The following is a 25,840-nucleotide window of genomic DNA, read 5'->3' on the forward strand; positions in this document are numbered from 1 at the left end:
CTTGCCGTGGGCGGCCGTAAAGCGCCCCCAGGCGGCACCGCCCCCGCCGGGCTCCGCGGTGGCCGGCCGCCCGCCCGCACAATGGCTGGCGATGCGCCGCGCGTCCACTACCTGGCGGGCTTCAGCTGCCCGCTTGGTGGCCTGGAGGCGGGAAAGCCCCGCGTGCTGTGCCACGAGGCGGAGGTCTTCCTATCCACCGGGAGCGAGTTCGTCTACGTGTACGACCAGGAGGGCGGGCTGCTGACCGTGAGCGCCGGGCCGCGGGCGAGCGGGCGGGCGGCGGGCGGGGGTCGGGTCGGCTCAGCAGCGAGACCCGGGCCGCACGTGCGCCTGGCCTGACCGCACTCCCCCGGCGTCCAGGCGGTGTACCGGTTCCCGGGCCAGGTGTGGCACCTGCAACTGCTGGCCCCTCACAGGGCGCTCTACGTCCTGTGCGCCCGGAGGGGCATCTACTGCCTGTCGCTGGACACCCCCAGCAGGTGAGGGGTGGGCGTGGCCCTGCGCGTCCCTGTCCACGGTGGGGCCGGTGTGGCCTGCACGGCGTCGACTTGTTCACGCATCCCTCTGTGATCTGCACGCACTTTGCGCCTGGATTGGTTCAGAGAGACAGTCCACCATCACTACACTGGGGACAGAGGGCTGTGCGTGGCCCTGAAGCCTCGCCCCGGTCCTTGCCACACTTGGAGCCCCTCACACCCAGCACCGTGCTGCCGCGTTCTCCAAGAGCCCCCTGCTCGCAGGGAGTCCGTAGCTAGCGGGGTTCAGGAGCGAAGTCTGCAGCCAGGTAGCAGGCCTGCTCTAGGTCTGGCGGCTGCCGGGTGATGTGAAGCAGCGCGCAGCTCACGGCCTGGCCTGGAGCCCGCAGACCCGCTCTGAGAGGTGGTTCTATCCGAGCCCTGTGTCTAGACCTGAACTCTGTCAAACGTGTCCTGAGCAGCCTGTGGGAGTTGGGAGGTTGTGTGGCCAATGGCCTGTTAAGAGGCTGACAGTCACTGTGGAGGCCCTTCAGCACTCCTGGTAAAGACCCCTGCCCAGCCCTTCCCAGGCAGGTTTGGTGAACAGTCTGCCCTACCCCATCCTGACTAGTTCCGTTGTTCTCGGAAGGTCTGTGAGCCAGGCCAACAAGGACAGTGAAGACGGTGAACTCCCTTACCCTGTGATCCCTGTGGACCCGGATGCCTGCGTCCTCCCGGATGCCACTCTCTGTGCGTTCACTGTGCTGGATGACCTGCTTGTTACCCTGGCTCAGGGCCCTACCCAGTGGAAGCTGCAGCTGTTTGAGCGCCCCCGTTTAGGGGAAGACCCCCAGCCAGGCCAGGTCGGTGAGGTGGAGTTGTCCACCTACACGCCCCAAGCTGGGATCCCAGGGAAGCCCACAGCCCCCTGCTTCCTGCCAGTGCTGTGCTGTGTGTCACTGCCAGGCTCCAGAGCACCACATGGTCACCCTCAGGGTTGCGGGGCCTTCACACTAGAGGAGGCCCTCTTTGGGCTACTCTTTGGAGCTGATGCCACCCTCTTGGAGTCACCTGTGATCCTCTGTGGTCTTCCTGATGGCCAGCTCTGCTGTGTGGTCTTGAGGGCCTTGGTCACCTCCAAGTCAGCCCCTGGTAACCCGAAGGCCCTTGTCAGGATCCTCCATCACCTGGAGGAACCTGTCATCTTCATTGGGGCCTTGAAGACAGAGCCACAGACTGAGGAGGCTGTGGAGAGTGAGCTGCCCAGTGAGGAGGTCCACTCTGACTGCCTAGTAGCCCTTGGTCATGATGGCCGGACGCTGGCCATCAAGGCCAGCTGGGACGAGTCAGGGAATCTGGTGCCGGAGCTTCAAGAGTACTGCCTCCCAGGACCTGTACTCTGTGCTGCCTGTGGTCGTGGCGGCCGCATATATCACAGCACCCCCTTGGACCTCTGCGTGGTGGATCTGGCTCAGGGAAGCATCCCCTTGGACCCTCAGCAGCCCAACAGAGCCCCTGGAGGCCTGCCGCCCACACTGTGCCCAGCGAGCTTGAGCATCTGCAGCGTCCTCACTGTGTCTGTGTCACCCAGGGCGCCTGCAGGTACGAGTGGCTGTTTACATGTGGAGAGCCGAAGCTGTCAGGGGCTCCCTCTTGGCACTCTCCCTGTGGGTTTGCCTGTCCTCTTCCCTGGCTTCTTCCAGCTCCTAAACTGGCAGGCACAGGCTTTTCCTCATCAGCCACAGCCTGCCGTCATAGAGCCAAGGAGTGGCTGTGTGTGTCCTTCCTGGACTTGAGCAGGCCATTGCTCTGCCTGGGTGGGTTTCCATCCCTCACTGGAGTGGCCACTCAGAGCATGTGGCCCCCAGTGGCCAGTGCAAGAGCACTTCCCGCATCAGGTCTTAGATCAGGGCATGCCTGCACGCATCTTCCGAGGGCAGGGACACGCTACTCAAGCCTCCATGTGCTTGTGGGCCGCTTGACTGAAGGCAGAGCTCTTGAGCCAGGAAGTGTTTTAGCTGTGCATGCCCAGTGTTGGGGCAGGGCCAGTCTGACTTCAGCAGAGGCAGCCTTTGTCTCCTGTGATGGTCTCTGGTTGTCTAGAAGCCCCATGAGGATGGAGGGTGAGTGGGGACCTGGCCCCCATGGGGCATTTATAAAAGTTTGGAGCAGTCTTGCTCTTTGTGGCCTGTTAAAGGTCAGACTGTGCCCAGAAAATATGGTGGCACACAGTGTCCTTCTTTAGCCCCTTATTTCCTATCCATGTCCAATGGGACCTAATGACACCATGGTGTCCCTTCTGTGTTGGGCTGATGGCCCATCTCAGGGAGGCCTTTCAAAATGTGTCAAAGACCAACAGGCAGCATCTCCCAGGTCACCACGAGGACCTTCTTTTCCTACTTTGGACACTGCCTTGGTGCTCTGCCAATGCTTATCTTGGCACCTGGCACAAACACTGCTGATTGTCATTGCAGCTGCCCAACTGCTGAGCAGCCCTACCCGTGTCCTTTGTCAGGTGAGACCTTGCTCCTAGCTCTGTCTGCCAAAGGGCGCCTGATGACCTGCAGCCTGAGCTGCAAGACTCCTGGCCCCACCAGAATGACCGCAGCAAGCGCGGACCGGAAGATCAAGGAGCTGCTCTCTGGCATTGGTGATGTCTCTGAGAGGTGAGCAGGATCTCGGGCCCAGTGAGCTGGCGTTGCTCCTGAGAGGCTGCATCCTCGGGGGCTGTCCTGAACTGGGAATGTCCTTGACTGGCTGTGGTCTGTGTGGGCCATTACTCTGCCTGTGGGTCCCAGAAGAGAGCCCTAGAGGTTCACAGGAGACTTCTGGGAGACGAGCCAGACCCTTTCTTCTCAGGTCATGCCCCACTCCCTTTCCCCACTAGGGGGCACAGGAGACGTCATGCCACTTCCTCAGCCCTCCACCCCTATGGACTCCCCTTCTCAGAGGGCTCTGCCTTCCTGCTCTCAGCAAAAAGCCACCATTACTGCCAGCTCAGGGGATGTGGCGAGGGCACACTCCAGGGTCTATAAGGCTCCTCTGGTCTTCACCTGGCTCCTCTGGTCCTAGAGATGTCCTGTAGGCTCCAGGTTCCTGTGCCCTGCATCCCCCTCCCCCTGTCACTGTGGTTTGGAGCACCGGAAAGGAGACAGACTGACTAGGAACATCTAGGGCAGCTGAGGACAGGCTGGGCAAACCCCATTGCAGCCATGACTCTGAGTCGCTGAGTGGGTGGGAAACTTTCCTCTTTGAACTGGGGGGCTGGCCCAGCCCCACAGAGCACTTGCCACCTTACCAGCTCCATCATATGCCCTGCGTCCAGTGGCGAAGAGGAGAAGTTGGCAGCTTCCAAGGGCTTTCAATGTGGGTGGGATGAGGAGAGAGATGCTCACTAGGACAGCTTGCTCCTTAGACTTGGCCCACACCCTTACCCTGCCAGCTTGTGGAAGCAGGTTCTGGGTCCTCTCCCCGCCTGAAGTCCAGGGATGTGGCTCCCTCTGCTGTGGTCTCCTCCCTTCCCTGGGTACCATATCTGCCCTTTGTAGAGTGTCCTTTCTGAAGAAGGCAGTCGATCAACGGAACAAGGCCCTGACGAGCCTCAATGAGGCCATGAATCTGAGCTGCGCCCTGCTGTCCAGCCGGCAGGGCCCCCGGCCTATCTCCTGTACCACCACCACCTCCTGGAGCCGCCTGCCCCTGCAGGATGTGCTGACAGCCACCTGCCTGCTGGAGAACAGCGGTGACTTCAGCCTGGACCGGGGCTGGACCTTGTGTATTCAGGTGCTGACCAGTTCCTCTGCCCTAGACTTGGACGCAGCTGGCTCAGCTGTCAGCTACACCATCCCTGTAGACAGGCTTGGCCCTGGCAGTCAGCGGGAGGTGACGCTGCCCCTGGGCCCTACTGAGAGCGGTGTGCTTGACCTGCCTGTGACTGTGTCCTGCGCGCTCTTCTACAGCCTCAGGGAGGTGGTGGGCGGGGCCTTGGCCCCCTCAGACCCCCTGGAGGACCCCTTTCTGGAGGAGCATGCCCTTGACCTCCTTCCCGAGCAGGAGGGCATCTGCCTGCCTCTGAGCAGGCACACGGTAGACATGCTGCAGTGCCTGCGCTTTCCTGGCCTGGCCTCTCCCCATGCGCAGGCGCCCTGCCTGCTCAGTCCGGCCTGTGACCCTGTGGACACCTTCCTGGAAACCTGCCGTGTACCCAGCCGCGAACCGGCTGGCCTTGCCTCCCTGCGGGCCAAGTACTTGCCCCCACCTGTGGCCTCTGTCCAGGTGTCAGCTGAGCTGCTCAGGACGGCCCTGGAGGATGCTCGCTCAGGTTGGTGGCACTCACTGGCTGCGCTTTGGCCTCAGGGCCTAGAGGCCCTGGCTATGTTTGTCCCTCCCTGTCCCTCCAAGCTCTGCTGCACCCTGCAGCAGTCCTGTCCTGTTACGTTGTGCTTCTTGAACACCATGTGTGGAAGCATGACCTGGACAGAGAGGCAGAGGTGTCACCAGGGAGATTTTGCATGGCGAGCACCCAGGGAACCAGCCAGCCCAGCCCCAAAGCCCATGGCACAGCTTGGCAGGACTGTCTGAGCTCTCGTTTGCTTTCTCTGCCTTGCGTTCTGCTGGCTGTGGACCTTCACGGTGTCTGATGCTGGGTCTTCTGTCAGCGTGTGCCCTGTGTCACTGCTTCTGTTCTGCTGCTGGCGCGCGTCTGATGGCTTCTGGGGCTGTCTTGCACAGGGCGGGGAGCAGCAGCCACCCCGCCGCAGGCATCCCTGCGGGGAGCTTCTGTCTGCTGCAGCAGAGCTGCTAGCTCTCAGGGCTACATGGCTGAGCATTGGCAGGGCTTCCTCCAGAGTGAGGTTCTGACTTCAGTTAACTGCAGTTTCCTTGCCTCCCCCTTGGAAAGCTGCTTCTCGGTTAGCTGCCCTGGCCCCCTGCTTGGGTGAGTTGCAGGATGGTGGGACACTCAGATGGCACTGAGAAGGGTAAACTGCAGGAAGCCACCCGGTGTTGGCTAGCAGGACCCGCCTGAGCTCCCTACCGGGCCTCTCTCCTCCAGGTGTCCCCCTGTGCAGTGCCACGTTGCAGTGGCTGCTTGCTGAGAATGCTGCTGTGGACACCGTGAAGGCCCAGGCACTCTCTTCCATCCAGGGAGTGGCCCCTAGTGGCACTGACATCCACCTCATCATCCGTGAGGCAAGCAGGGGTCAGTTCACCTGTCCATGGGGATTTGGCCTGTCTGCCAGGGACTCTCAGAAGGGGGTCCCTGGACCAGCAGCACTAGGAAGTTCAAGAGGAACCAGCCTCCTGGGTCACCCAGACAAGGGTCAGCCCAGGTCCCTCTGAGGACCAATCCCACTAACTCAACTACCAGGTCCCCTTTCCGGTACATTGCTGGAGTTGTAGCAGGCAGGGGCCCACAGGGCTTTGAGAAGCTGAGCCCTTAGACCACCAGTGGACACCCTGCCCTTCCCTCTCCTGCCCTCCTCCCCTGCCTGCCAGAGTCACCTACAACAGACCCTCAGGCACCACTTGCCACTGTTGCTGAGTAGTTCAGGGCCCTTAGAACCGAGCTGTGTCTCCCAGATGCTATCTCTTTGCTGCCCACTGTATGGCCCCTTCAGGCCAAGGGTGGACCAGCATTTGGGTCAGAGCATCCCTGCAACTTGAGCCTGGGGTCAGGCAATAGCTCTGTCCTGTGGAGGAGCCTACAGTGACCCAGTCTCCAGGTGTTACCTCATGTCCATGTCTGGGGTACCAGCTCCTGGCTGTCCAGCTTGGCACAGGCAGAGCTTCTGGGAGGGCACTTGGCCGTCCTACAGGCTCCACCCCTGGCCCTGCTGTCAGAGATGGGTTGTGGCACCCAGTGTGGGTGGGGAGTGGCCTACAGTGGGCTTTCAAGAGCATGAACATGGCCCAGATGTACAGGGCCTGGTCATAGCTCCCCAGTGAGGTGGTTTCCACAGGTCTGGGTCCTGAGGGTCTTTCTGGATGTATCTGTGCCCAGACAGGCAGGTTTTTTGCCATCAGTACTTGACTGTTCCTAGGCCAGGGCCTTTCTGACTGTAGCCCTGCCCATCTTCAGGGTGTAGAGGGGCACTCAGGCAGGGAGTTGGGGCCACCCAGGGCCTCACATGCTGGCACCTTGGGAGGCTCTGTGTGGCCTGAGCCCTCCAGGGCAGCGCAGGGGCTGGCATTGAGGCCTCTCTGTGTTGCAGGTGGCTGTGACGGACTTGTGCCCAGCGGGGCCCATCCAGGCCGTGGAGATCCAAGTGGAGAGCTCCTCTTTGGCAGACATGTGCAGGGCACATCATGCCATTGTTGGGCGCATGCAGGTATAGTGGTTGGTGTGGGCTGGTGAGGGCTGTGGGCGGGTGGTGGAGACTTGCTGAGGTCTTTGCATGGTGCCGTGCGGCCGCAGGCCACGTGGTCTGTGACCACCACTGCCTCTGCTGGCAGGTGCAGTGCTATGCACATGTAGGCACCTGGGAGGCGTGTGGGCGAGCACTCAGCAGACGACCACCCAGTTGTGCCATCAGCCCTGTGTCACCCCGAATCCAAGGCCTGCCTGCACCACACATGGCTTCCAGGACATCCTGAGGCTTCCTCTTTCCCCTGCTCAAGCAGAGACTGTGTGGACAGGCACACCATGGGCATGGGTCCCAGACACGGTGTCTGCCCATGCCAAGTAGCAGTTTGCTGGGCAGAAACATGTGCTGGTGCTGTGCCGAGGCTGCTTCGGCCAGTGGCCTCCAGTTCTGAGAAACTCCCATATTCCCACTGAGTCTAACTGGTGCCCAGAGCAGGGCGGCTCAGTCCAGAGCCTTTTGACCCCTCTCCACCTGTCTTGGCTGTGCAGCTTGGTCCTTGCTGCTGAGTCTGCAGTAGCCTTAGTAAGCCAGTCCTAAGCAGGCTCTCAGCTCTGGCCCACTGTGGGCTCTCAGGAACCTGTCACCCCTGCCTATCCCTAAGCAGCACATTCCCTGAGAACAGGACCTGCTACCTTATGGCAGCTGGGATCCACAGTGTGCCAAGATGCACCGTGAGCCAGGCAGGAGGTGTTAGCTGCCATCAGAGCTCAGAAAGATCACCTGGTGATCTCAGCATGTGACTCCAGTGGTCAGTGCCGTGCCATGACCCTGAGCTCACCCCATGCAGCAGGCCCCTGGTGCATGGGGTGGCTTCTGCTGCAGTGCAGGAGTCTGGTCCTGACACCGTGAACAGGAAGGGTAGCCTCTAGGGTAGTGCTGCCACCCATCAGAGGAGGCGCTTCCCACGGTCCACCCTGTCCCCAAGAACATTGTCAGCCATGTCCTAATTTCCCCTTATAAGGACACAGTCATGTGAGGTTAGAGCCACCCTAAGGGTTTTGTCTTGGTCATCTGAAAGAGCTCCATTTCAAAACCATGGCATTCAGAAGTGCTGGGGTTAGGACTTCCACGTGTACATCTGGAGAACACAACCAGCCTGGACAGGGAGAGTGCACTCTCCCCGGATGGGGCTCAGTGTTGCTGTGGCAACACACCAACCCCCACATCCACTGGCCAGAGCTCTCAGAACCCTGACCAGGGGGACGACTCCCACTGCAGGCCAGCACCGCCTGGGGTGTTCTCAGGTGGAGACCTTACCTCGGGCCCCCCTCACCTCTGGAAAGGGCAGCAGGGGCCTCGCTGTCTTGGTCACTCAGGCACGTGGCACACCAGGCTGCCTTCAGAAATCGGGAGTTGGCTGCCAGCACCCTCAGCCTGCTGAGTGCATGGCAGATGGCCGAGTGGGGCCTGCCCGAGGTGCAGCTTCTACAGCCAGTGAGCCAAGGACAGTGGGCAGAGGGGACTTTGGATCTGAGCACAGGAAAGCTCCTTAGGGATGAGTGGAGGAGAAGGACCAAATAGAAATTTATTGTCAATAACTGGTTATCGGGTGGGGTTCACATGCCGCTGCGGCTCTGAGAAGACGGTCACACCAAACAGTGGGGGTCGGGGCCGGTCCTGCACAGGGCAGAGCAGGGGGGATGAGCTGGAGAGCCGGCTGCGGGCAGGTGGGGAGGCCTCACCCTGCCCGATGGGCATGAGGGCCTGCTAGTGCAGACACCTTTAGGACAGACAGTGGGCAGCACCCTCCACATCCCTCAGCCCCCACTGTCTCCTCTAGGCAATGGTCAGGGAGCAGGCTGCCCAGAACTCCAGCCCACCGGACCTCCGCATGCAGTATCTTCGCCAGATCCATGCCAACCATGAGGTGAGCACCTGTGGGAGGCTGTCCTGCCAGCCTGGGCAGGGAGGAGTGTCCCTGGCAGGCCCCTGTGCAGACGGATGCTGAGAGCTACCCAGCTGTGCTGCCCACGTAGGTACTGCTGCGGGAGGTGCAGGCCCTGCGTGACCGGCTGTGCACAGAAGATGAAGCCAGCTCCTGCGCCACAGCGCAGAGGCTCCTGCAGGTGTACAAGCAGCTGCGCAGCCCCAGCCTCGTCCTGCTGTGAGCAGGTGAGTCCAGGCCTCCTCTAGCCCTCTCCAGCAACCCGTGGACCCTTGCTGGTTATTCGGAGAAAGACCTGGACTGTCCCCGCCCCTGCATGTGGCACCAGGAAGTGGGTGGGAAGCAGTCCGGGGTGTCTGCACTTGGACTCCACCAACGCCCACGCTTTCCCTTCCCCAGCAGCTGGCTGCACCCTGCCACACTGCTAGGCACTCTGCCCAGGCCTTGAAGCTCGCCTGGCAGCATCTCATCCCCTGAAGTTCTGAAGCCCCAGCAGGAGCAGGCAGTCCGTGGAGGGACAGGAGCTTCTGGGCTTGGGACTTGGGGTGGGTTCATGACTTGCTGCTGTTCCCCCCACACCCTAGGAGCACCAGCTGCCCCTCTGGTGCCACCAGGTGGGAGGGTACCCTGCAACCAAAGCACAGAGACGTGGGGCTCCTACAGGTGCCAGTGGCTTCTTGCCTCACTGATGAAGGGCTAGCAGGGTGGCGCATGCCAGGGTGCTCACAGCGAGGTGCCGTGCCTGAGCCGCACCCGGCACTGTGCTGCTCTAGGGTCACCCGGGGCCAGGGACTGCAAACCTGGGCAGCCCAGCAGCCCAGCCCCCAGCCTCTTCCTTCAGCCGGGCAGTGCCCAGCTGCTGGTGCTGTTTTTGCTATCAGGGTGGCTGTGTGTCTGGACTTCTGTGGAGCGTGCCCACTCCTGTTGTGAGCACTGTTGGCGATGGGCACAGCAGGTGCTGTGAGGTGCTTTGCTGACAAGTGACCATTTATGTTGAGCTTGGGCCTTGGCTGGTTTTTACCTCTCGGCACCCTCCAAGAAGCACCCACCCTGCTCTGCTGGACCCCTGCCAGAGCTGCTCTCTCCATGGCCCTGGGGCCAGCAGGAGGCCCCTCGACTGGGACTCCCTGCGGAAGGGCATCTTTTGCAGCACCCAGTTACCCTCAACCAGGGCTGCTCTTGCTGAGGGTCTGCCCTGTGGTATCTCTGGAGGGCCAAGAGGGCTCTGCAGGGAGGGAGGCTGAGGGTGGAGCGGGTCTGCCTTTGTGAGAGCCCCCGTTTCCACCAGACATGGCCCTGGTAACAAGGCCAGGCATTTGCAGGGAGAGCCACTTGCTCCAGGGCTGGGGAAGGGCTGGCCTTCGAAGGAGCTCTGGCCTGGCCTGGCATGCCCAGGACCTCATCGCAGCTGTCCCAACAGGACAGGTGGAAGCCTCTGGCTCCAGCTTTTGTCCAGTGCTCTTGTCTGTGTCTTGCAAGGATGAAGAGGCCAGTCCAGCCCCCAGGATATGCAAGGCCTGCGTCCATCTGCCCTGGAGAAGGTGACATGTCCTAGGCTGTGCTGGCTTCTGCCTGTCATACTTGACACCTCCCAGTGCCTCCCTTGCCATCGTAGGCTGTGGGGATCCCAGAGATGGTGGGGTCTGGGCTGCCTGCAGGGCTCCCCTTTCCCCAGCAGGCACCAGCCAGTCTCAGGAGCCAGAGCAGATGTTCCAAGAGGCCGCTGTCTTAGAGCAGTGATGCTGTCAGGCCTTAGCTGGACATGACACACAGACCCAGAATGAGACCTGGCCAGGGGCACTGGTCTGCCATCCTGTGGAGCCAGTGCAATGCCTGTGCACTGTGCAGGCTGAAGCCCCTCCCAGCCCCGATGCCCTGGAGGGCATTCTTAAAGATAAGTTCTCTGAGGCATCAGTACTGTTCAGTTACCTGGGAAGGACAGTGGGACAAAAGCCACCTGGTTCCAGCCTGACTGACCATGGGGTCAGGCCATGGGACACGCTGGGTCTACCTGCCCCTCCTGGCCCACTCAGGTTCCCCATGTCTGGCCCTCCAAGGGTTAACTGACCTGCCCAGCACTCACCCCAGGGATAACCCCTCTGGAGAAGCCAAGGGCAGACTCTTGTTCCAGGCAGTGGGCAGATCCCAGCCCTAGGGGACCCTCAGCCCAGATTCGTATCCCTCATTGGGCATCACCTGCCTTGGAGGACATTCCAGGCCCCAGGGAAGGGTGGGGACTGCCCAGGTCAGCGGCAGGGGTTTGGGGTGTCTCTCCTGAAGGAGGGTCTGTGTGCCAAGACATGACAGCACCCAAGGCAGGTGAGGGAACCAGAGGAGGACCAGGGTGGTGACTGTCCAGAATGGGGGGTTCTCTCTGGACTCCCAGCTATGGAAGGAAGGGTGAGTGGCCCACTGCAGGAAGGAGTCCCTGGACAGAGGATGCAGGGAGGGGCTGCAGCGGGCCAGGGTCTTCCCAGGGACAAAAGTGCCCAGTGCTCAGCAACGTAGCCCAGCCATCCTGCGAGACAACCGTTCTGAACCCAGGGGGCACCCAGAGCTCACAGCAGTTGTCAGACGCGGTTTAATGCACGCTCGCGGCTGGTCCTCAGTACTCCCAAAGCGCGACCCCCGTGGGCACGTCTGCGTCTGCGCGTAGCAGCCCCGAGGCGCCGCCACGCAGATACTTGCCGCTGCGCGCACGAATGGCCAGGCGGCCGCGCTCGCGGAACTCGAAGAGAAAGTCCTCGGCGCTCTCACCGTCGCTGCACACGCTGCCGTGGCTGCCGGTGTACCAGAACCCGCCGCCGCGGCCTGAGGCGGGGACCGGGGCGTCGGCGTGGGCCACCCGCCGCGCGCCCCCCACTCCTGTGCGCCCACGACCCCGGTGTCCCCCACTCACTCCTGCGCACCTCGGATCTGATAGGCGCCGTCGCAGAAGCTCAGGTGGAAGACGTCGTAGACCGAGCGGTTAGTGTCCAACTGGTTGGAGCCTCGGCGGTGGCAGACAAAGCCGTCCAGGCCACGCAGCACCAGGATGGGCCGGTTGATGAGCTTGAGGATGAACTCCTCGTCCTCGCCTGCAGGAGAGGGCGCTGTGGAGCCGCCCTCCCACCCTCTTTGCTGTGCAGGCGGCTCCACAGCGCCCTGGGAGCACAGTCCTGAACCTGCCCGGATCTGCCCTTGCCTGGTGTGCAGACTTGGCAGGGTGCCTGCCAAAGTGGAGCCCAGGAGTCTCCACACGTGCAAGAGTGGAAGAGGCTCCCGGGTGCCCAGAGGTGGAATGAAGAACACAGGAGGCTCTGGGAGCTAGCTGTCCCCCGGTGGGCATCTAGACTAGGTGCCTTGCCCAGCAGCAGCGTTTCTTGGGAGGGGGAGAAGGGCCTGAGTGCAGGCACTGGTGCTGGGTGGAGAGCCTGCCCCCACGCCCAGCAGCGGGAATGCTCACCCACAAAGTCACTGGTGGCTGCCAACTGCCCATTCTTCTTCATGCACACATAGCGTCCATTGCTGGCTTTGAGTGCCACCCGCCGGCCACGCCACTCCATCTCAAACATGGTACTGGCAGAACTGAAGGGAACAGGGCAAGATATGGGGGTGCAGGGTCCACCTCCCCTTCCCCACCAGGTTCCAGGCCCTCCACTGACACACCCACCACCTTTAGGAGCTGCCCCACCCAGCAGGCGTTCCTCCCTGACTGGGTCGCAGTCGAGGCAGCGATGGCAGGCATGGTGGTGTGCAAGTGGTGAGGGGCCCATGGACGCATTGTTGGTGGTGGGGGCCAGGACGTGGGGCACTCACACTTGTGCGGATGTGGCCTGAATGCCCCCATGGGTGACCAAGGTCCAGTAGCCTCCAGTGCTGGAATAGAAGGTGCACTTCTTTGTGTCCTGGTCAATTTGCATCAAGAAGGTCTCGTGGTCTAGCTCTTCATCCTGATTGGCTGAGACGTTGACCCCTAGAGGGAGGAGATGGGGAAGCCCTCACAACTCTCCTGGGGGGACGGGGTTAAAGAGGCATGCTTTGGGGCATCCCCAAAGCCAGACAGTCTCATCTAGAACCTCTGGATTTGGGAAGATTTGGAAAGCACCTACCAGGACCATGAGGTCCAGGGGGACCCGGTTCAGGGCCCCTCGCTCTTCCATGGAAGAGAGATCCTTCCGTGCTGGCAAATCTCCCACTCCTGCTAATCAGTGGGTAATCTGCTTGCTCCTGCTCTCTTGACCCAGGACTTACACCAGCTTCTATTTATAACTCACCCCTAAGCTGCCAGGTGAGCATAGCAGGGTCTTTGCCCTACCCTATCTGTGGACCCAGGTCACGGCCAGGGTCCAGGGACAGATAGGACCCCAGATGCATATATGCTTGTTCTCCCAGAAGCCCTAGGGGAGGTCGGAGTTGCCTGAGGCTGTGCCTGGGGTTCTCAGAAGAGGGTGGGAGTGGGCACTTATGCCTGGGACTAGGAACAGCAGGCAGGCCCTGGAGCCTCCCCAGGATCTTCCCATTCATGGCATCTCCAGGTCCCTCCTGAAAACTATATCCCTGTTTCCATGGTTACTGGGCACTCGGTGTGACAGGTTGCAGACCCTATGAGGCCCAGGAGTTCCAGTGTGGCCAGCTAGGGAATGGGAGGTAGTGGCAGACAGAGCCCTACAAGGGTCTGAGGGGGCCACTAAACCTACCCAGTCCTGCCCATGGGAAGAAGGGCATCAGGCAGCAACCCCTAGGGGACAGCCTGGGATCTCTTCCCTTCACTGGTGCGCAAAGGTGGCCCCTAGGTCAGGGTCTCCCCCTCTCACTGGGGGGTCACCACTCTGATGCAGAGAAGCAGTTGGAAGGGGTCCAGCATCTTTGCCACTGTCCACCCACCAACACCAGCTCCATCATCCCAGCAACCAACACTGAACTGAACGGGTAGCTCCTCTGGCCCTGAGCTGTTCCTGGCCCATGACTGGCCGTGAGTTAGACCATGGCCCTTGCCCACACATGCTTGGGCTTGCTGGGCAGAGGACAAGATCCACTGAGTGTCGAGGGCCACTGTGGGAGATGGTGGCAGCTGGCCTCCCTGCAGGGACTGAGGGAGGACTGGCTGGGCATGCCAAGTGGCCATTGCTACTGTCTCCCTGGCCAGGAATGCGATGTGTCCACCTCACCCCACACCCCTTCTCAGGCAGATGCTGTCCAGCACCTTCCTGGGCTCACAGCTGCCTGCTGAGGAAGCCAACTTCACAGTGGGAAGGACATAGAGTTCAAATTGGTCTGGGCAGTGCTGTCTTACCCTACTCTGGAGGGGTCCGTTGGGCTGGGCAGTGTTCAGTTCTGACTAATGAGTGTGAATGAGGTATCTGCTAGGATTCAGGGGAGAAATTTTCTTACTCCTAAGAAAGCATATGAAGAGCCAGTGACCCTTTTCCTCTGGATTTCGTCCTGTCTGGATGTGAGGCCTGGAGATGCAGCAGCTATTTCGTGAACATAAAGGTGTCAGTCTAAGGTCAGCACTGACCCAGGAGAGTGGTTCAATGAGGAGGTAAGAACAAAGGCCCTTAGTGGCACCACAGAGCTGACCATGATGCCCTGCCAGGAACTGCACCTTCCCTGAGGCTGCTGGACTTCATTTATACATGATGATCAGTGTCTTTCCGATCCTAGTCAGTGACCTGACCGCTGTGCTACCCACCGGCACTGTGAGGCAGGGAAGGCAGACAGGCTGGCTGATGGAGGCGGGAAAGGAATTCATTAGAGGAGAAAAGCGCGCACTGGGAGCTCACACACCTCCGGGGCAAGGAGACAGGGTTAGGGGCTGCCTGGCCAGGAGCTGACACAGGACAGCAGCAGGGCGAAGAGAGGGCAGAACTCACTGCAGCGACTACCTGGAAGTCGGGCACCCGCTCCCTGGCCTCTCCTCCCACACTCCCACCACTGGCTGCCAAACATCTGTCTGAAACACCTGTGGGACGGGTCAGGTGGCCTCACTCTTACTGCAAGGTGCCTCCCACTCCCAAAGTGGGAGGGAGGCAGGTGATGATCCAGGGTGGGACGAGACTAACCTGATTCATATGGCCACCATCCCTCCACCATCACTAAACCACCACCTCCATCACCTCCACCTCCATCACCTCCACCTCCATCATCACTAAACCACCACCTCCATCACCTCCACCTCCACCATCAGTAAACCACCACCTCTATCACCTCCACCTCCACCATCACTAAACCACCACCTCCATCACCTCCACCTCCACCATCACTAAACCACCAACTCCATCACCACCATCTCCACCATCACCTCCACCTCCACCATTCCTCTGTAAGACTTTCACCATCAACACCTCCAGCTCTACTATCCCTCTACCCTCACCTCCACATTCACCACCCTTCCATATTGCCTCCACCATACCCTCACCTCCACCACCACACTCTCATTAACATCACTGCCACCCCATACCATGCCATCAGTATCAACACCACTGTTGTCACGCACCATGAGCCTCTTTCACAAGTGCTTGGTGCCCAGCACCTCCCTTGATTCCACAGGAAGCCCTCTCTCCACCCCTCTCCTAGTTAACTCATATTACTAATTAAGGACTGCAAACATATGGACCTTGGTCAAGGCCAGAAAGTGGTGTGTCTGCACTTCAGGACTGGCAGGAAGGAAAGACCATCACTGCCTGTCCACCAGAGACTCTGGTCACATGCCAGGACCAGTACTCACAAGGTGCCTCTAATGACCACTGCTGTCCTGACTGGCCTGAGGGCTCTGATTGCAGACATAGGCCCCCTGGGCATGGCTTACCTCTGCCATCTGGTCCAGGTAGCTGGTGCCCAGATCCCTAAGGTGAGGCAGGTGCCCAGGGAAACTGCCATTCACAGGGTAGGGACTTGGTGGTACATGGTAGCTGCCCTTGCCTGGGGAGTGCTGGCCTGGCAGGACCTGAGCAGGTAAGGAGGAGCTCTCCCCATCTTCCCTCTTCCCCTGACTCAGACCCCAGATTCGGGCATGCCCAGCCGCTCTGGGGTGCATGGACTGGGAGCTCAAGTAGTGTGGTGAGGCTGGCCTGGGCCAGGGCCTTGCTCTCAGCAGCACAGTGCTCCTTCACAGGGAGGTGGGAACTGCTGTGTCCAACCCCAGGCTGCTGGGGGGTCCCATGAGACAGGTGACCAGTGGCTGGGAATGGGGACAGCCACTGGAACAGAGGCAGTGCCATCCCACTGGGGAGCCAGGTCTGGGGCAGGTGGCCCAAACCCCCTTCCTGGGGGCACGTGGAGCTGTTGACCCTACTCCCCTTGTGCTGTCTTCTTACCCTGCCCCGGCCCCCACCCCACTTTCCTTAAGGTCCAGTAAGTGGGATGGTGGAACCAGGGGAGGAGCTGGGCTGGGGTTCAGTGGTGGAGCGCTTGCCTGGCGTGTGTGAGGCCCGGGGTTCGATTCTCAGCACCACATACAAATAATAAGAAAAGGTCCATCGACATCTAAAAAATATTAAAAAAGAAGAAGAAGAAACAGAAGGGCGGTGGCAGGGCCTCCGTGGCCTCCTGCCCACCGCTCCTCACAGCCCTAGCTGGACCCCTGCCTGAGAGCCCGACACGTGTCCCCCCAGACACACACCAGCCCGGCAGACGTGCAGAGGGCGGCCACCTCTGCCCTACCTTGCCGCACGGAGACGTAGCGGTGGTTGGCGGCCACCAGCACCACCTGTGGGTGACTCTCCTCCAGGTCAAAGAGCTCGTCCTTGCTGGGCCGCGTGTTGCGTCCAGCCTTGAGCGTGCCAGCAGGCCCCATGGGTGCCAGGTAGCGGCCATCACAGTCCTTGAAGGCCAGCTTCCCGGCCTTGAACTCGAGTGTGTAGCAGGCACGGGCCTCAGGCTCCCAGACCAGTCGGCCGTCGCTGCGCAGGTAGCGGCTGTCGCTGGACTTGAGGCAGTACCGCCGGCTCTGGAAGATGAGGGTGAGCAGGGCCTCCACACCCCAGGGCCTGTCGCCGTCTGCGGCCATCTCGTCCTCCTGAGGGCACAGGTGCACATACCGCCGACGGCTCACGCTCAGCAGGTGGGCCTGTGGGTGGATGGCCAGGTGCACAGTCCACAGCTCAGCCGGGGAGATAGTCGTGGCGAAGCAGGACAGCTGGTCCTCAGTGCCTCCGAAGAAGCGGCCGTGTGGCTCTGACTGGAGGGCCCAGCGCCCGTCGGGCTGTGGCAGGACCAGGAAGCGGCAGTCAGGGCCTGGCCGCTCTGCCTCGCAGGCCACCCGCCCATCCTCTCCTGCCGACAGGTAGCGGCCCAGGTGGCTGCTGCGGAACAACACGGCCGTGCCCCGCCCTGGGTCTGGCTCCAGCACCCACATCTGCTTCCTCTTGAGGCTGGGTGCCGAGGCGTTGACCTTGAAGCCAAAACTCTCGGCTGTCAGGTAGCGGTCAGTGTCATTGACCAGGCCAAACTGGATCTTGAGCACCTGGTGCAGGCCGTTGGTGGGCATCTTCCAGGCTGGCCAGGTCTCTGCAGGGGCTGGGGAAGCTCTCTCTGAGTGCTCACAGGCCCCGGGGCCTCCCAGAGGCCCAGCTCTGCTCCACTGGCCTTTGGCCCCCAGGGCCCGCTGTCGTCATGGACCCTGCTACCTGCTCCAACACCGTCTGGCCAGCAGCTTGGCCACCCAGGCAGCTCTTACGTGGCCAGTGGGCAGTAGAGGGCGGTGGGGAGGGCGTGTCGGAAGTGTGCCGGCTTAGTGGCAGCGGCTGCCGTTCGTCACCCCGGCTGGGGCTGCAGCCTCTCCTGGCTCACACGGGGGCTGGAGCCGGACGCCCTGCAGGACTGGACAGCAGGCTAGCCACCTTATCTTCTCCCACAGCTGCTGGGGCCCAAGTCAGGAACCCTATGTCCATACCTCTTGGCCTCTCTCCTTCCTGTCCACCACCTCTGGGCCAGCCCAGTCCTTCCCAAGGTAGAAAAAGCCACCCAGTGGAAAACTCAGCACGGGCGCAACCCGATCGCAGCCCTCCACCCTCAGTGGCCGCCAGGTCCTTGGCAGGATCCAGTTACTGCTCCTCTGATTCCTGCTGCCAGGAGCCCCAAGGCCCCAACAGGCAGGGTCCTCACCCGCTGGCTGCGGCGCGTCCTGGGCTACCTGGGCCACCCTGCTCCCACCCTAGCCCGCAGTCCTGGCGACTGACGCTCCCTTGGGGTGGCTGGGAGGTGGCAGGAGGGGAGCCAGTCCAGTGCCCTGCACCGAGGACGGTGCAGGAGCTCCCTTGTCCCGTGGTCAGAGGCCCCGCCTGTCCAGGCTTCCAAGTGCCCTGGGCAAGTCTTGGGGCCATGAGGCTGCTCACTTTCAGCCTCAGGTAGCCTTCAGCAGACCTGCAGGGTGGGCTTGGGAACTAGTAACTGCCACTTGAATCGCCAGGGTGAACGGCCTGACTGGGGTCTTTACAGACGCAGGTCCAGGGGCCTTGTGGGGTGAAGTTTGCTTCCTGTTCCCAAAGGTGCCCCTTGGTACCTGTCCAAGGGTGGGACCCACGGGCTGGCCCTGCTCAGACTGCCTGCCTGTCTCCTGCACCTGCCTCAGGGGCCAGGCGCCAAGAGGGGAAACCAGAGCTGCCCAACCTGGGCTGGGTCCAGACCTGGTGTCCTCTTCCTCATGACAGCGGTGACCCTCGGGTCTCCCCAGGGACCAGGAACAGAGTGATGGGGCACTTCCAGCCACCACGCCCAGTCCCTCCACTGTCCCCTGGGCCCTCCATTCCCTCGCAGGGCAGTCAGGCACAGCGGTCCACTGTGGGAGTACACAGAGTGCCACGGGTCCTTCCGGGCCAAGCCGCTGAGGATGTGGAGTGGACCTGTCCCCCCACAGGGTCGGGCAGGATTCACGGAGACTGTCAAGTGAATATCCCGGCCGTGGGCACTCCCCCTGCAGGCTAGTGTGACCACCCCGTGAGCCACAGGTGCTGAGAGGCCTGACTGTGTGGCCGGCTGTGTGCCAAGCTGTGTGCCAGCCCCCCATGATGCCCCTCACGTTCCAGGCCCAGCCTCCATGTGGGGCATGCCCCTGGTGGGGGTGCAAACAGTGGTGCTGCCACACCCCAGCCTCCCCTCAGTCAGTCAGAGTGAGGCGGGGAGGCCCTGCTCACGGTGCCCTCCAGGTGTGGACACTGGCTGCTCTCCACTGTCCCAGGCCTCAGCCTGGAGATGGCTGTGGTGTCCCTGGGACCGACAGGAAGGCCTCCTTAGCACTGACAGGAGCTGGCAGGCCCTCAGGAGCAGCGCAGTGGCCAGGCACTAAGCGTCCTGGCTCTGGGCAGCCTCCGGGTGGCAGGGCCAGAAGTGGCAGTGCCTCCTCAGTTCTGTGGCCCGACAGCTCGGGGGGGGGGGCGGGGGGCTGGCACCGACTCAGGAGCGCTGGCCAGGGGACTGCTGGGTCCCAGGGAAGAGAGGCAGTTCGCCAGCTCCCTCCACACCAGCCTCCCCCGCAGCCCCAGGGCTCCAGCCAGCTACCTGATAGGGAGAGCTTCCTTCTGGGTCCAGCAAGCTTTCTGGCTCCTGGTAGGTGCTCACACGTACCTACCAGGTAGTGCGCCTAGGCTGTTCCACATGGGGTCTGTTTCTCGTGCAATGGGCTGAGCCTCTGCAGTAAGGTGGAATGTTGGACACGGGTGTCTCTGTGTGTGTTCAGGTCCCCTGAGGCGGGGGCTGGGCCTCACTGCTGCCTGCTGATCCAGTTCGGCCCCTGGAGATGCTACTGTGCAGCCCAGCCTTAGAGCCCATTCAGGGCTGCTCAGCAGGGTAACCAGGTGGTGCACTGTTCAAGGACACCTCTTTCTAGGATGCCAGTCACACGCCAGATGTATACTACACACAAGAGCCCACAGCAGGCCCAGCCTGGGTCCTCCAGCTTCGCTTCTGAGCAAGCCCCACCAGGAGTGCACACGTTTGTCTGCGCTGTGGCCTGTCCGGGCTGTGCTCTGGGAACACCCAAGCCCTGGCATTCTGGGAGCCCCAGGCCCTTGCACAGCCCACCTCTAAGTCCAGGTGGAAGACCGTGTGTGCCCAGTATATGGCCACACATGGCTGTTGCACTGAGCGGGCCTGGACACAGAAGTCAGGCCATCTGATGCGCCAACCTAAATGTCTGTCTTGAGAGAGGGCCATCTCTTCCTGATGGGTGCTGACAGGCCGTTTGGGTGAGCAGTGCCCCAAGCCCCTACTCAGTGAGCAGCTGGCTGCAGGTGGGCCAGAAGGTAGGGACTGCCTCCCTGTGGGATCCCCTGGGGACAAGGCCAGGCCTGAGCCTCGGTCCCTGCCCCTCTCAGTGAGGGCCCAGCTGGGCTAGAGCAGAGAGAGCCCTGTTGCCCCCAGCCCTCTGGTGCCCACCCTCAAGCCCTCAGGAAGCTGCTGCTCTCTCAGGATGCTGTGGGCTGGGTGCCCTGGTCACTGTAGGGCCTCCTTTCTACTCCCCACCATGGGGTTAGCCGGGGACAGATAACCACCTGTCTTGTCGGGACTGCTGGCCTAGGCCGCCAGAGCCCAGGCTGGACGCCTGCCAGCACACTGCCTAACGCCATGGCGACCGGCACGTGCGCTAGGCTGGGTGCCCGGGCAACGCTGACGCTGGTGCTGTGAGCTGGCGTGGGCCTGTGTGTGCTGGGGAAAGGGCGGCGCCCTCCTCCACTGGCCGGGAGCCCTGGAAACTGGGAGATGCAGCCAGGGCAGCCTTGCCGCTGAGGGCCGTCCTCCAGGGCCCCGGCATCCTCCCTGCAGAGGTCATGGGGAAGCCCCAGCACCCCACCCACCTCCCAGGGCCCCACCTCAGTCCTCAGCTCTGCCCCGTCCCACGGTCAAAGGGCATCCCTTTGGCCATCTGTCCCCAGGTTCCTCCCGTCGCTGGAGCGCTGCTGGGCACTGGCCCAGGCTCTGACTTCCCCGCCCCTGGGTCCCGCCAGCTCCTCCCCCACCTGGGGTCCAGCTTGGCAGGCACCCAGGGCTGGGCCTCCTGTGCTGTTCCTGAGGCAGTCGCCAGCTTGGTGGCCTCATGATTTTTTCATGGCTGAGCTCTCTGCTCCCTGCAGTTCTACTTACAGGGCCAGCCAGGGGCCATGCTTCTCTTACTCCAGCCTGGGTAGGTTTACTGAGCCTACGGGCCTTGGTTTAGAGTGACAGGCTTTGCTCAGCAGGGGGGTCTGTGTTGGAATGAAGAGTATGAGCTGGGCGCTCCCAAGTTGCAGAGTGCGCAGTGTGCACCTCCTCCCACTCCACCCCCCGCCCACTGGCAGGGTGGCTCAGTGTAAGAGCTGCTTTTGCTGGGGTGTAGTTCAGTGGCAGAGCCCGAGGCCCTGGGCCCCATGCCCAGCATTGCCTGCTCACAGAAGCTACTGAAGTATGCTGGGTCCTCCCCAGTCCTTCAAGCAAAAGCTTCGCAGTCTCCTGTAAAACCACAAGGTTGAGCACCTGCAGAAGCCAAGAAACGGGGAGGGGAGACAGAGGCCCCAGGTTCTACCAGAAAACCCAGGCCCCAGCACAGCTAAAAGTCCCCAGAGCAAGCACAAGGGCAGGGCTGAGGGTGTCTCAGCCGTCCAGACGCCCATGTCGCTGGGCAATCCTTGCACACACCCTAGGACTGCACCCATTCCTGGGGTGGGAGGGAGCATTCACAGGAGTCATCACATAAACCCCCCGACCACGTGGGGCGGAAGTGAGGGCCAGACCACCTGCCAGAGGTAGATGGCTGTTCATCCCCACCTGGGCTCACAGACATACGAGTGTCCACACCTGGTGGGGACAGCCATGATCGCACAGCTCTGCCGACCCCATCCTGAGCATCTACACACACGTGCACACACGCATGCTCACACAGGCACAGATGTGCCTGGATGCAGAGTACCACGTCTGTCCGCAGAGACGCAGTTCATCCCACAAGAGCAGACTCCCGTATCACACTGGCGCTTGGCAAGCACCTGCTGGGTGCCAGACCCGGCTGGGGATTCACAAAGGAAGCCTCTGACTTCTGGGACAGGACAGACATGAGTCATTCGCTCGGAAAGGGTGACACAGGCTCAGAGCCTGGCCACTGTCATGGGTTGTCATTGTTCCCATGGGAGCGTGCCTCATTTCTCAGCCCCACAGTGTGCTGGTCTGCTGTCCAAAAAAGTCTCATCACCTACAGTTAATTCCATAAACAGTCCAGAAAACAAGAGTGAAGCCTTGGGAATTAAAAACAAGAGCTTATGACAATAAAATGCAACACATGATCCTGGATTAGGTCAGGAGAACGCGATCCAGTACAGGAACAAGGGTGGTCACTGAAACACGGGCTGCAGAGCGAACACTGCTGGCCTGGTGTTGGATCGCCCGCTCTTGATCCCTGCACTGTATTAGATGGCATGACGCCTTGTGAAGAAAGGCTCTGAAATGCTAAGAGCATCGTGCCTGAAACCTGCTTCCAAATGGCTCAGAAGCAGAGACAAAGAGAATGATGAGCAAGTGCTGCAAAACGTTTGAACCAGGCACGCCTGGGATTATTTCAAAACAAAGGTTAAAACTATAATAACTGAAATGAAACATTCCACCCAAAGCCTAGAAGTCAAGGGGAACTCCTTCCCGCAGAGAAGACAAAGGGGAGAAGCGAGGGAGCAGGCTACTGAGCCCCGCCCAGCCCCGCTTCCCTGCCGGGACCCGAACGGTGGTCGCCGGCGGTCCTCTGCTGGATGGCGGAGCGGACGAAATAGCCGGGTGGTGCCCAGTAAGTACCCAGGGCGGCGCGGCTGGAGGCCGAGCGCCCCAGTGCCAGCCACAGACACAGCTGCCCGGGCCCTCGGTGGGCTGGCCAGGCTGGGCCCTGCCCGCGGGCGACCCGGGCCCCTCCTTCCCGTGCGTCAGCGCTGGCCGAGGCCACCGGCCGCTGCCGGCCGCTCCCCGCAACCCTGTCTCCGTCACCCCGGCGGCGGGCAGCGACTCAGCGGCCAGCGGGAGCGCAGCCCGGCCGAGCCTTGCCAGTGGCCGCGGGGTCCCTGCGGGCGGCGCGGAGCGGGCTCTGCGCTCCTGACCCGGCCGCCCTGCGGCGGTAGCCGGATCCGCCTGGCGGCCCGTCGGGGAACGACACCGGCCAGCCACTCGGTCTCAGCGCCCGCGCCAGGGGCGCCATCTGCCGGCCCCCGGGAAGCGTCCCCACTCCCAGTCTGCGCCCGCCGGGAGAGCTGTGGGCAGTGGGAGCCCTGCACCCACCGGCCGCCGAAAGGCCCCAGGTGCCCGATCCCAGGAAGCGGGGTGCGGCTCGAGGGTCCCGCGCCCTCCGCCGCCCTGGTCCGCCCGCACCTAGCCAGGCGACCGCGCCAAGCGTGCTGGGGAGGGGCTCCAGCGCCAGGGGCAGCGGGCGCCGAGTGGCCCGCACAAGTGCCCCAATGGTGGCCCGCCAGGGGCGCCAGGTCTCGGCCCGGTTCGCGCCTTCCCACGCAGCCTCTGCGCACACACCCCGCCGCCCGTAGGTTTGCTGCTCGTGCCCACCAAGTCCTCGGGGAACAACTCTTTCCCCGGGTGACACTAGCACTGACCTCAACGGGAGCGGGGGAGAGCTTGAAGGTGGCGGACCAGGCTCCCCGCAGTGGGGCAGCCCACGAGGACGTGCAGTCAGCTGTGCCGCAAACCCCGCAGGGCCCCAGGATAAGTTAAGGGGTGCAGCCCCAGCCCGACAGGCGAGGCCACCAGGGGCTCACCCAGAGGGGTCTCTCCGTGTCATTAAGGCCAGACTCACTCTTGGGCAGAGGGCAGTAATGCCCACCCCTCCCGGTGCCCACCTGGCCACGCCCCTGCACACTGGCCCGCTGGTTCCAGCCCAGCCTGCTCAGCAGCCGCCTTTCAGGTTAGGTGTGTACCAGGAGCCAGGAAGGGGAGGTCCAGGTCAGAGCGATCCCGGGTCGACCTCAGCCTGGCCCCTACCTCCCAACACTGTGCACACCAGCCGCAGCCCCTGGGACAGAGGCGAGGGCTACGGAGCGTCCAGAAGCAGTACCCTTCTGCCTTGTCCAGCTGTCCCACTGGCCTGGTGCTAGGCATCCTACCAGGTGTGTGGGGTTGCCTAGTCTAGCTTTGTTATCTCACTGGGAGAGCTTCATGTAGCCTGCCGCCAGAGTAGGATGCAACCCCTCCACCCATGTTCCCTGCCATAGCGGCAGCTGGGAGAGCAGGAGAAACTTAGCCATCTGGGGCCAGGAGGAGGGTCCCTAGGAAGAGCCAAGCCTGAGACTCCTCTCCCGGCTGAGACCGTACCCTTCCTGCAGGCCCAGGGGTCGGGGTATTACTGAATCTGCCCCACTTCCTCGCCCCCAGCCCCTCCGGCTGGCGGAGGTGGGACACCCTGCTTTTCACTCTGCCTCCCCTCCGCTGAGGCTTTTCGCCCACCTGTCAGCGCTGCTTTGGGTGCGGACCGGTTCACCAAGGAGGGCAGGGCTGTTTGCCCCAGGGAGTACTAGGCGGAGAAGCAAGGACACAGAAGTACTGTGGATGGTACAGGGCCGGGGGAGGAGGCAGCCAGCAGGAAGGACCTGGGGGCAAAGGCAACAGCCTGGCAGTGGCCAGAGGCAGAGGGCAGTGAGCAAGGGTGCAATAGTGTCGGGGAGGCAGATTCTGCCACAGGTAGTGGTTGGCCAGGAAGCAGCTGGAGTCTGATTTCCCACAGGGGGATTGATGGTACAGAAACCATGGTAGGTGGCACGCCCAGCCTGTGCGAGGATGAGGCTTCTGGGAGCGGGCCCAGACGGGGCAAGTCTGAGAAGTGGGGCGGGTGGGGCTGGCTTCTGGCTCCACCACGTGCCCAAAGTGGAAAACGTGGGGTGCAGCTGTCGGAGGGTGGGCCTCCTGTCGAAGCCTGCAGGTGCGGTCCCAGCAGAGGTGGAGACACCGGCCCTGGATAGCCCGGCCTGAGCAGGGTGGCTTCCTCCTAATCATTCTTGGTAGTTACGTATTTACCATGTGCACTTCACAGCAACGAAGTGAGACGTGGACAATCTTGGGGCAAGGAGGCACTCTGTGAGGTCAACAGAGAAACAAGGCTCCAGGCAGTGAGCCATCCTCCTTGAGGGCAGCACCTGACCTGCAGGTGTGTCCTTGAAAGCAGCCTGAGGAGCTGGCCCCCCTGCTCAGGCTCAGGTCTGACATGGAGATGCTAAATGCTTACTCATCACAGAACAGAGCCTGGAGACAGCAAGTCCAGAGGCCTGGGGAAGGTTCTCTGAGCCATCTGGTGGCCTTCTATGCAGACCTCTTGTCCATGCAGGAAGACTTCCCAGCTTCAAGCCACTGCTGGGCCACACACCCTCACAGAGCCGAGGTGGCCCAACTCCCAGCCCAGGGTTCTTCTAGGGGCCTTGTTGGATCCTGCAGCATCATGGCATGGAGATGGGACCCCTTGGATAAACTCCAGTGGGCATTCTGTCCTCCAAAGACCTGGAACTGGGTGGGGGTGGGGGCCTTGGCCAACATTCCCCCCAACTTCATGTGGGGTACCCACACAACCCTCCAGAACCTCTGACCCCCAAGGATGTGATGGCCCTGCACTCGGGCTCATCGTGAGCCAGGAGTGTTCCGGCAGTTCGGAGCCTCCACAGGTAGCTGGGACTAGACAATGTCGACAGAGGCCCAGCCCATGCCTCCTGGGCCTGGACAGACACACAGCACCCACTTAACGCCCAGTCTCTGGAATGCAGAGACCTCCAGGCAGCAGGGCCTGCTGGGCTTCAGTCTGCGCAGTGGTGGCAGGAGAATGGGGCCCCTGGCTGGACCCGGGCCAGGGGACAGAAGTGAGTGACCATGGCCTCATCCTTTGACTACCAAGCCAAGCCATAGGAAGCTGGTCTTGCCCACCAGGGCAGCCCTTGGGACTACTGTTCCAAACGGGCAGAGCCCACTTCAAGAACTGCCCTGGTCCCTATCAGAGCTGTTGGAAGACCTTGGAAAGGGCTTCAGGAAACAGGACTATTGCCTTGATTTTGATCTGTCTGCAAAGGTCTGCAAGAACTGGAAAGTCAGTGAGGAGGAGATAAAGTTCAGTTTCCTTGGATTTTTAATAACTTATTTTATTGAGGGATAATTTAAGATTTACAGAAAAGTTGCAAAGGCAGAATGAGCGTCCCTGACGTTGACAACTTACAGAAACATGGCAT

The 25,840-nt window shown here is 61.7% G+C and overlaps 2 protein-coding genes across 8 annotated transcripts in view; one reads left to right on the top strand and one right to left on the bottom strand.

Annotated features, from left to right (window-relative positions):
- On the top strand, window positions 1-10,592 carry Faap100 (FA core complex associated protein 100). 3 transcript variants are annotated; one of them, XM_047544518.1, is made up of 10 exons: window positions 2-246; window positions 361-479; window positions 1,105-2,057; window positions 2,971-3,121; window positions 4,004-4,776; window positions 5,509-5,645; window positions 6,668-6,784; window positions 8,601-8,687; window positions 8,797-8,932; window positions 9,105-10,592. In XM_047544518.1, exons 1-9 carry the CDS (start codon window positions 82-84, stop codon window positions 8,926-8,928), a joined length of 2,634 nt encoding a protein of 877 aa, XP_047400474.1. In that variant the 5' UTR covers window positions 2-81; the 3' UTR covers window positions 8,929-8,932; window positions 9,105-10,592. The 3 variants fall into 3 exon arrangements, with proteins under 3 accessions (XP_047400475.1, XP_047400474.1, XP_047400473.1); XM_047544517.1 differs by having other exon boundaries at window positions 3-246; window positions 9,108-10,591; XM_047544519.1 differs by lacking the exon at window positions 9,105-10,592 and having other exon boundaries at window positions 1-246; window positions 5,509-5,655.
- Window positions 8,325-25,840, bottom strand: part of Fscn2 (fascin actin-bundling protein 2, retinal) — a 20,354-nt gene continuing 2,838 nt past the window's right edge. Inside the window, exons 1-6 of one of the 5 annotated variants that reach the window (XR_007107690.1) lie at window positions 16,350-19,257; window positions 12,504-12,660; window positions 12,151-12,272; window positions 11,615-11,782; window positions 8,696-11,516; window positions 8,325-8,437 (exon numbers count right to left, since the gene is read on the bottom strand). Coding sequence is in view for 4 of the 5 variants with exons in the window: in XM_047544521.1 (XP_047400477.1) it covers window positions 11,311-11,516; window positions 11,615-11,782; window positions 12,151-12,272; window positions 12,504-12,660; window positions 16,350-17,175 (1,479 nt within the window). In the remaining variant the exon portion in view is untranslated. Of the gene's footprint in view, window positions 11,517-11,604; window positions 11,783-12,150; window positions 12,273-12,503; window positions 12,661-16,349; window positions 19,258-25,840 lie in introns of those variants that run through there. The other 4 variants (XM_047544521.1, XM_047544523.1, XM_047544520.1 and 1 more) reach the window with 4 other exon arrangements.

Source organism: Sciurus carolinensis, chromosome 3 (genome assembly GCF_902686445.1).
Source record: "Sciurus carolinensis chromosome 3, mSciCar1.2, whole genome shotgun sequence".
NCBI classification, from domain to species: Eukaryota; Metazoa; Chordata; class Mammalia; order Rodentia; family Sciuridae; genus Sciurus; species Sciurus carolinensis.

Excerpts from the sequence above, each read along its gene's own strand:
- Faap100 (XM_047544518.1), top strand. The coding sequence starts at position 82 with ATGGCTGGCGATGCGCCGCGCGTCCACTACCTGGCGGGCTTCAGCTGC. Across the intron at positions 4,777-5,508 it reads CCTGGAGGATGCTCGCTCAG|GTGTCCCCCTGTGCAGTGCC; the intron begins GTTGGTGGCACT and ends TCTCTCCTCCAG. Across the intron at positions 5,646-6,667 it reads TCCACCTCATCATCCGTGAG|GTGGCTGTGACGGACTTGTG; the intron begins GCAAGCAGGGGT and ends TCTGTGTTGCAG.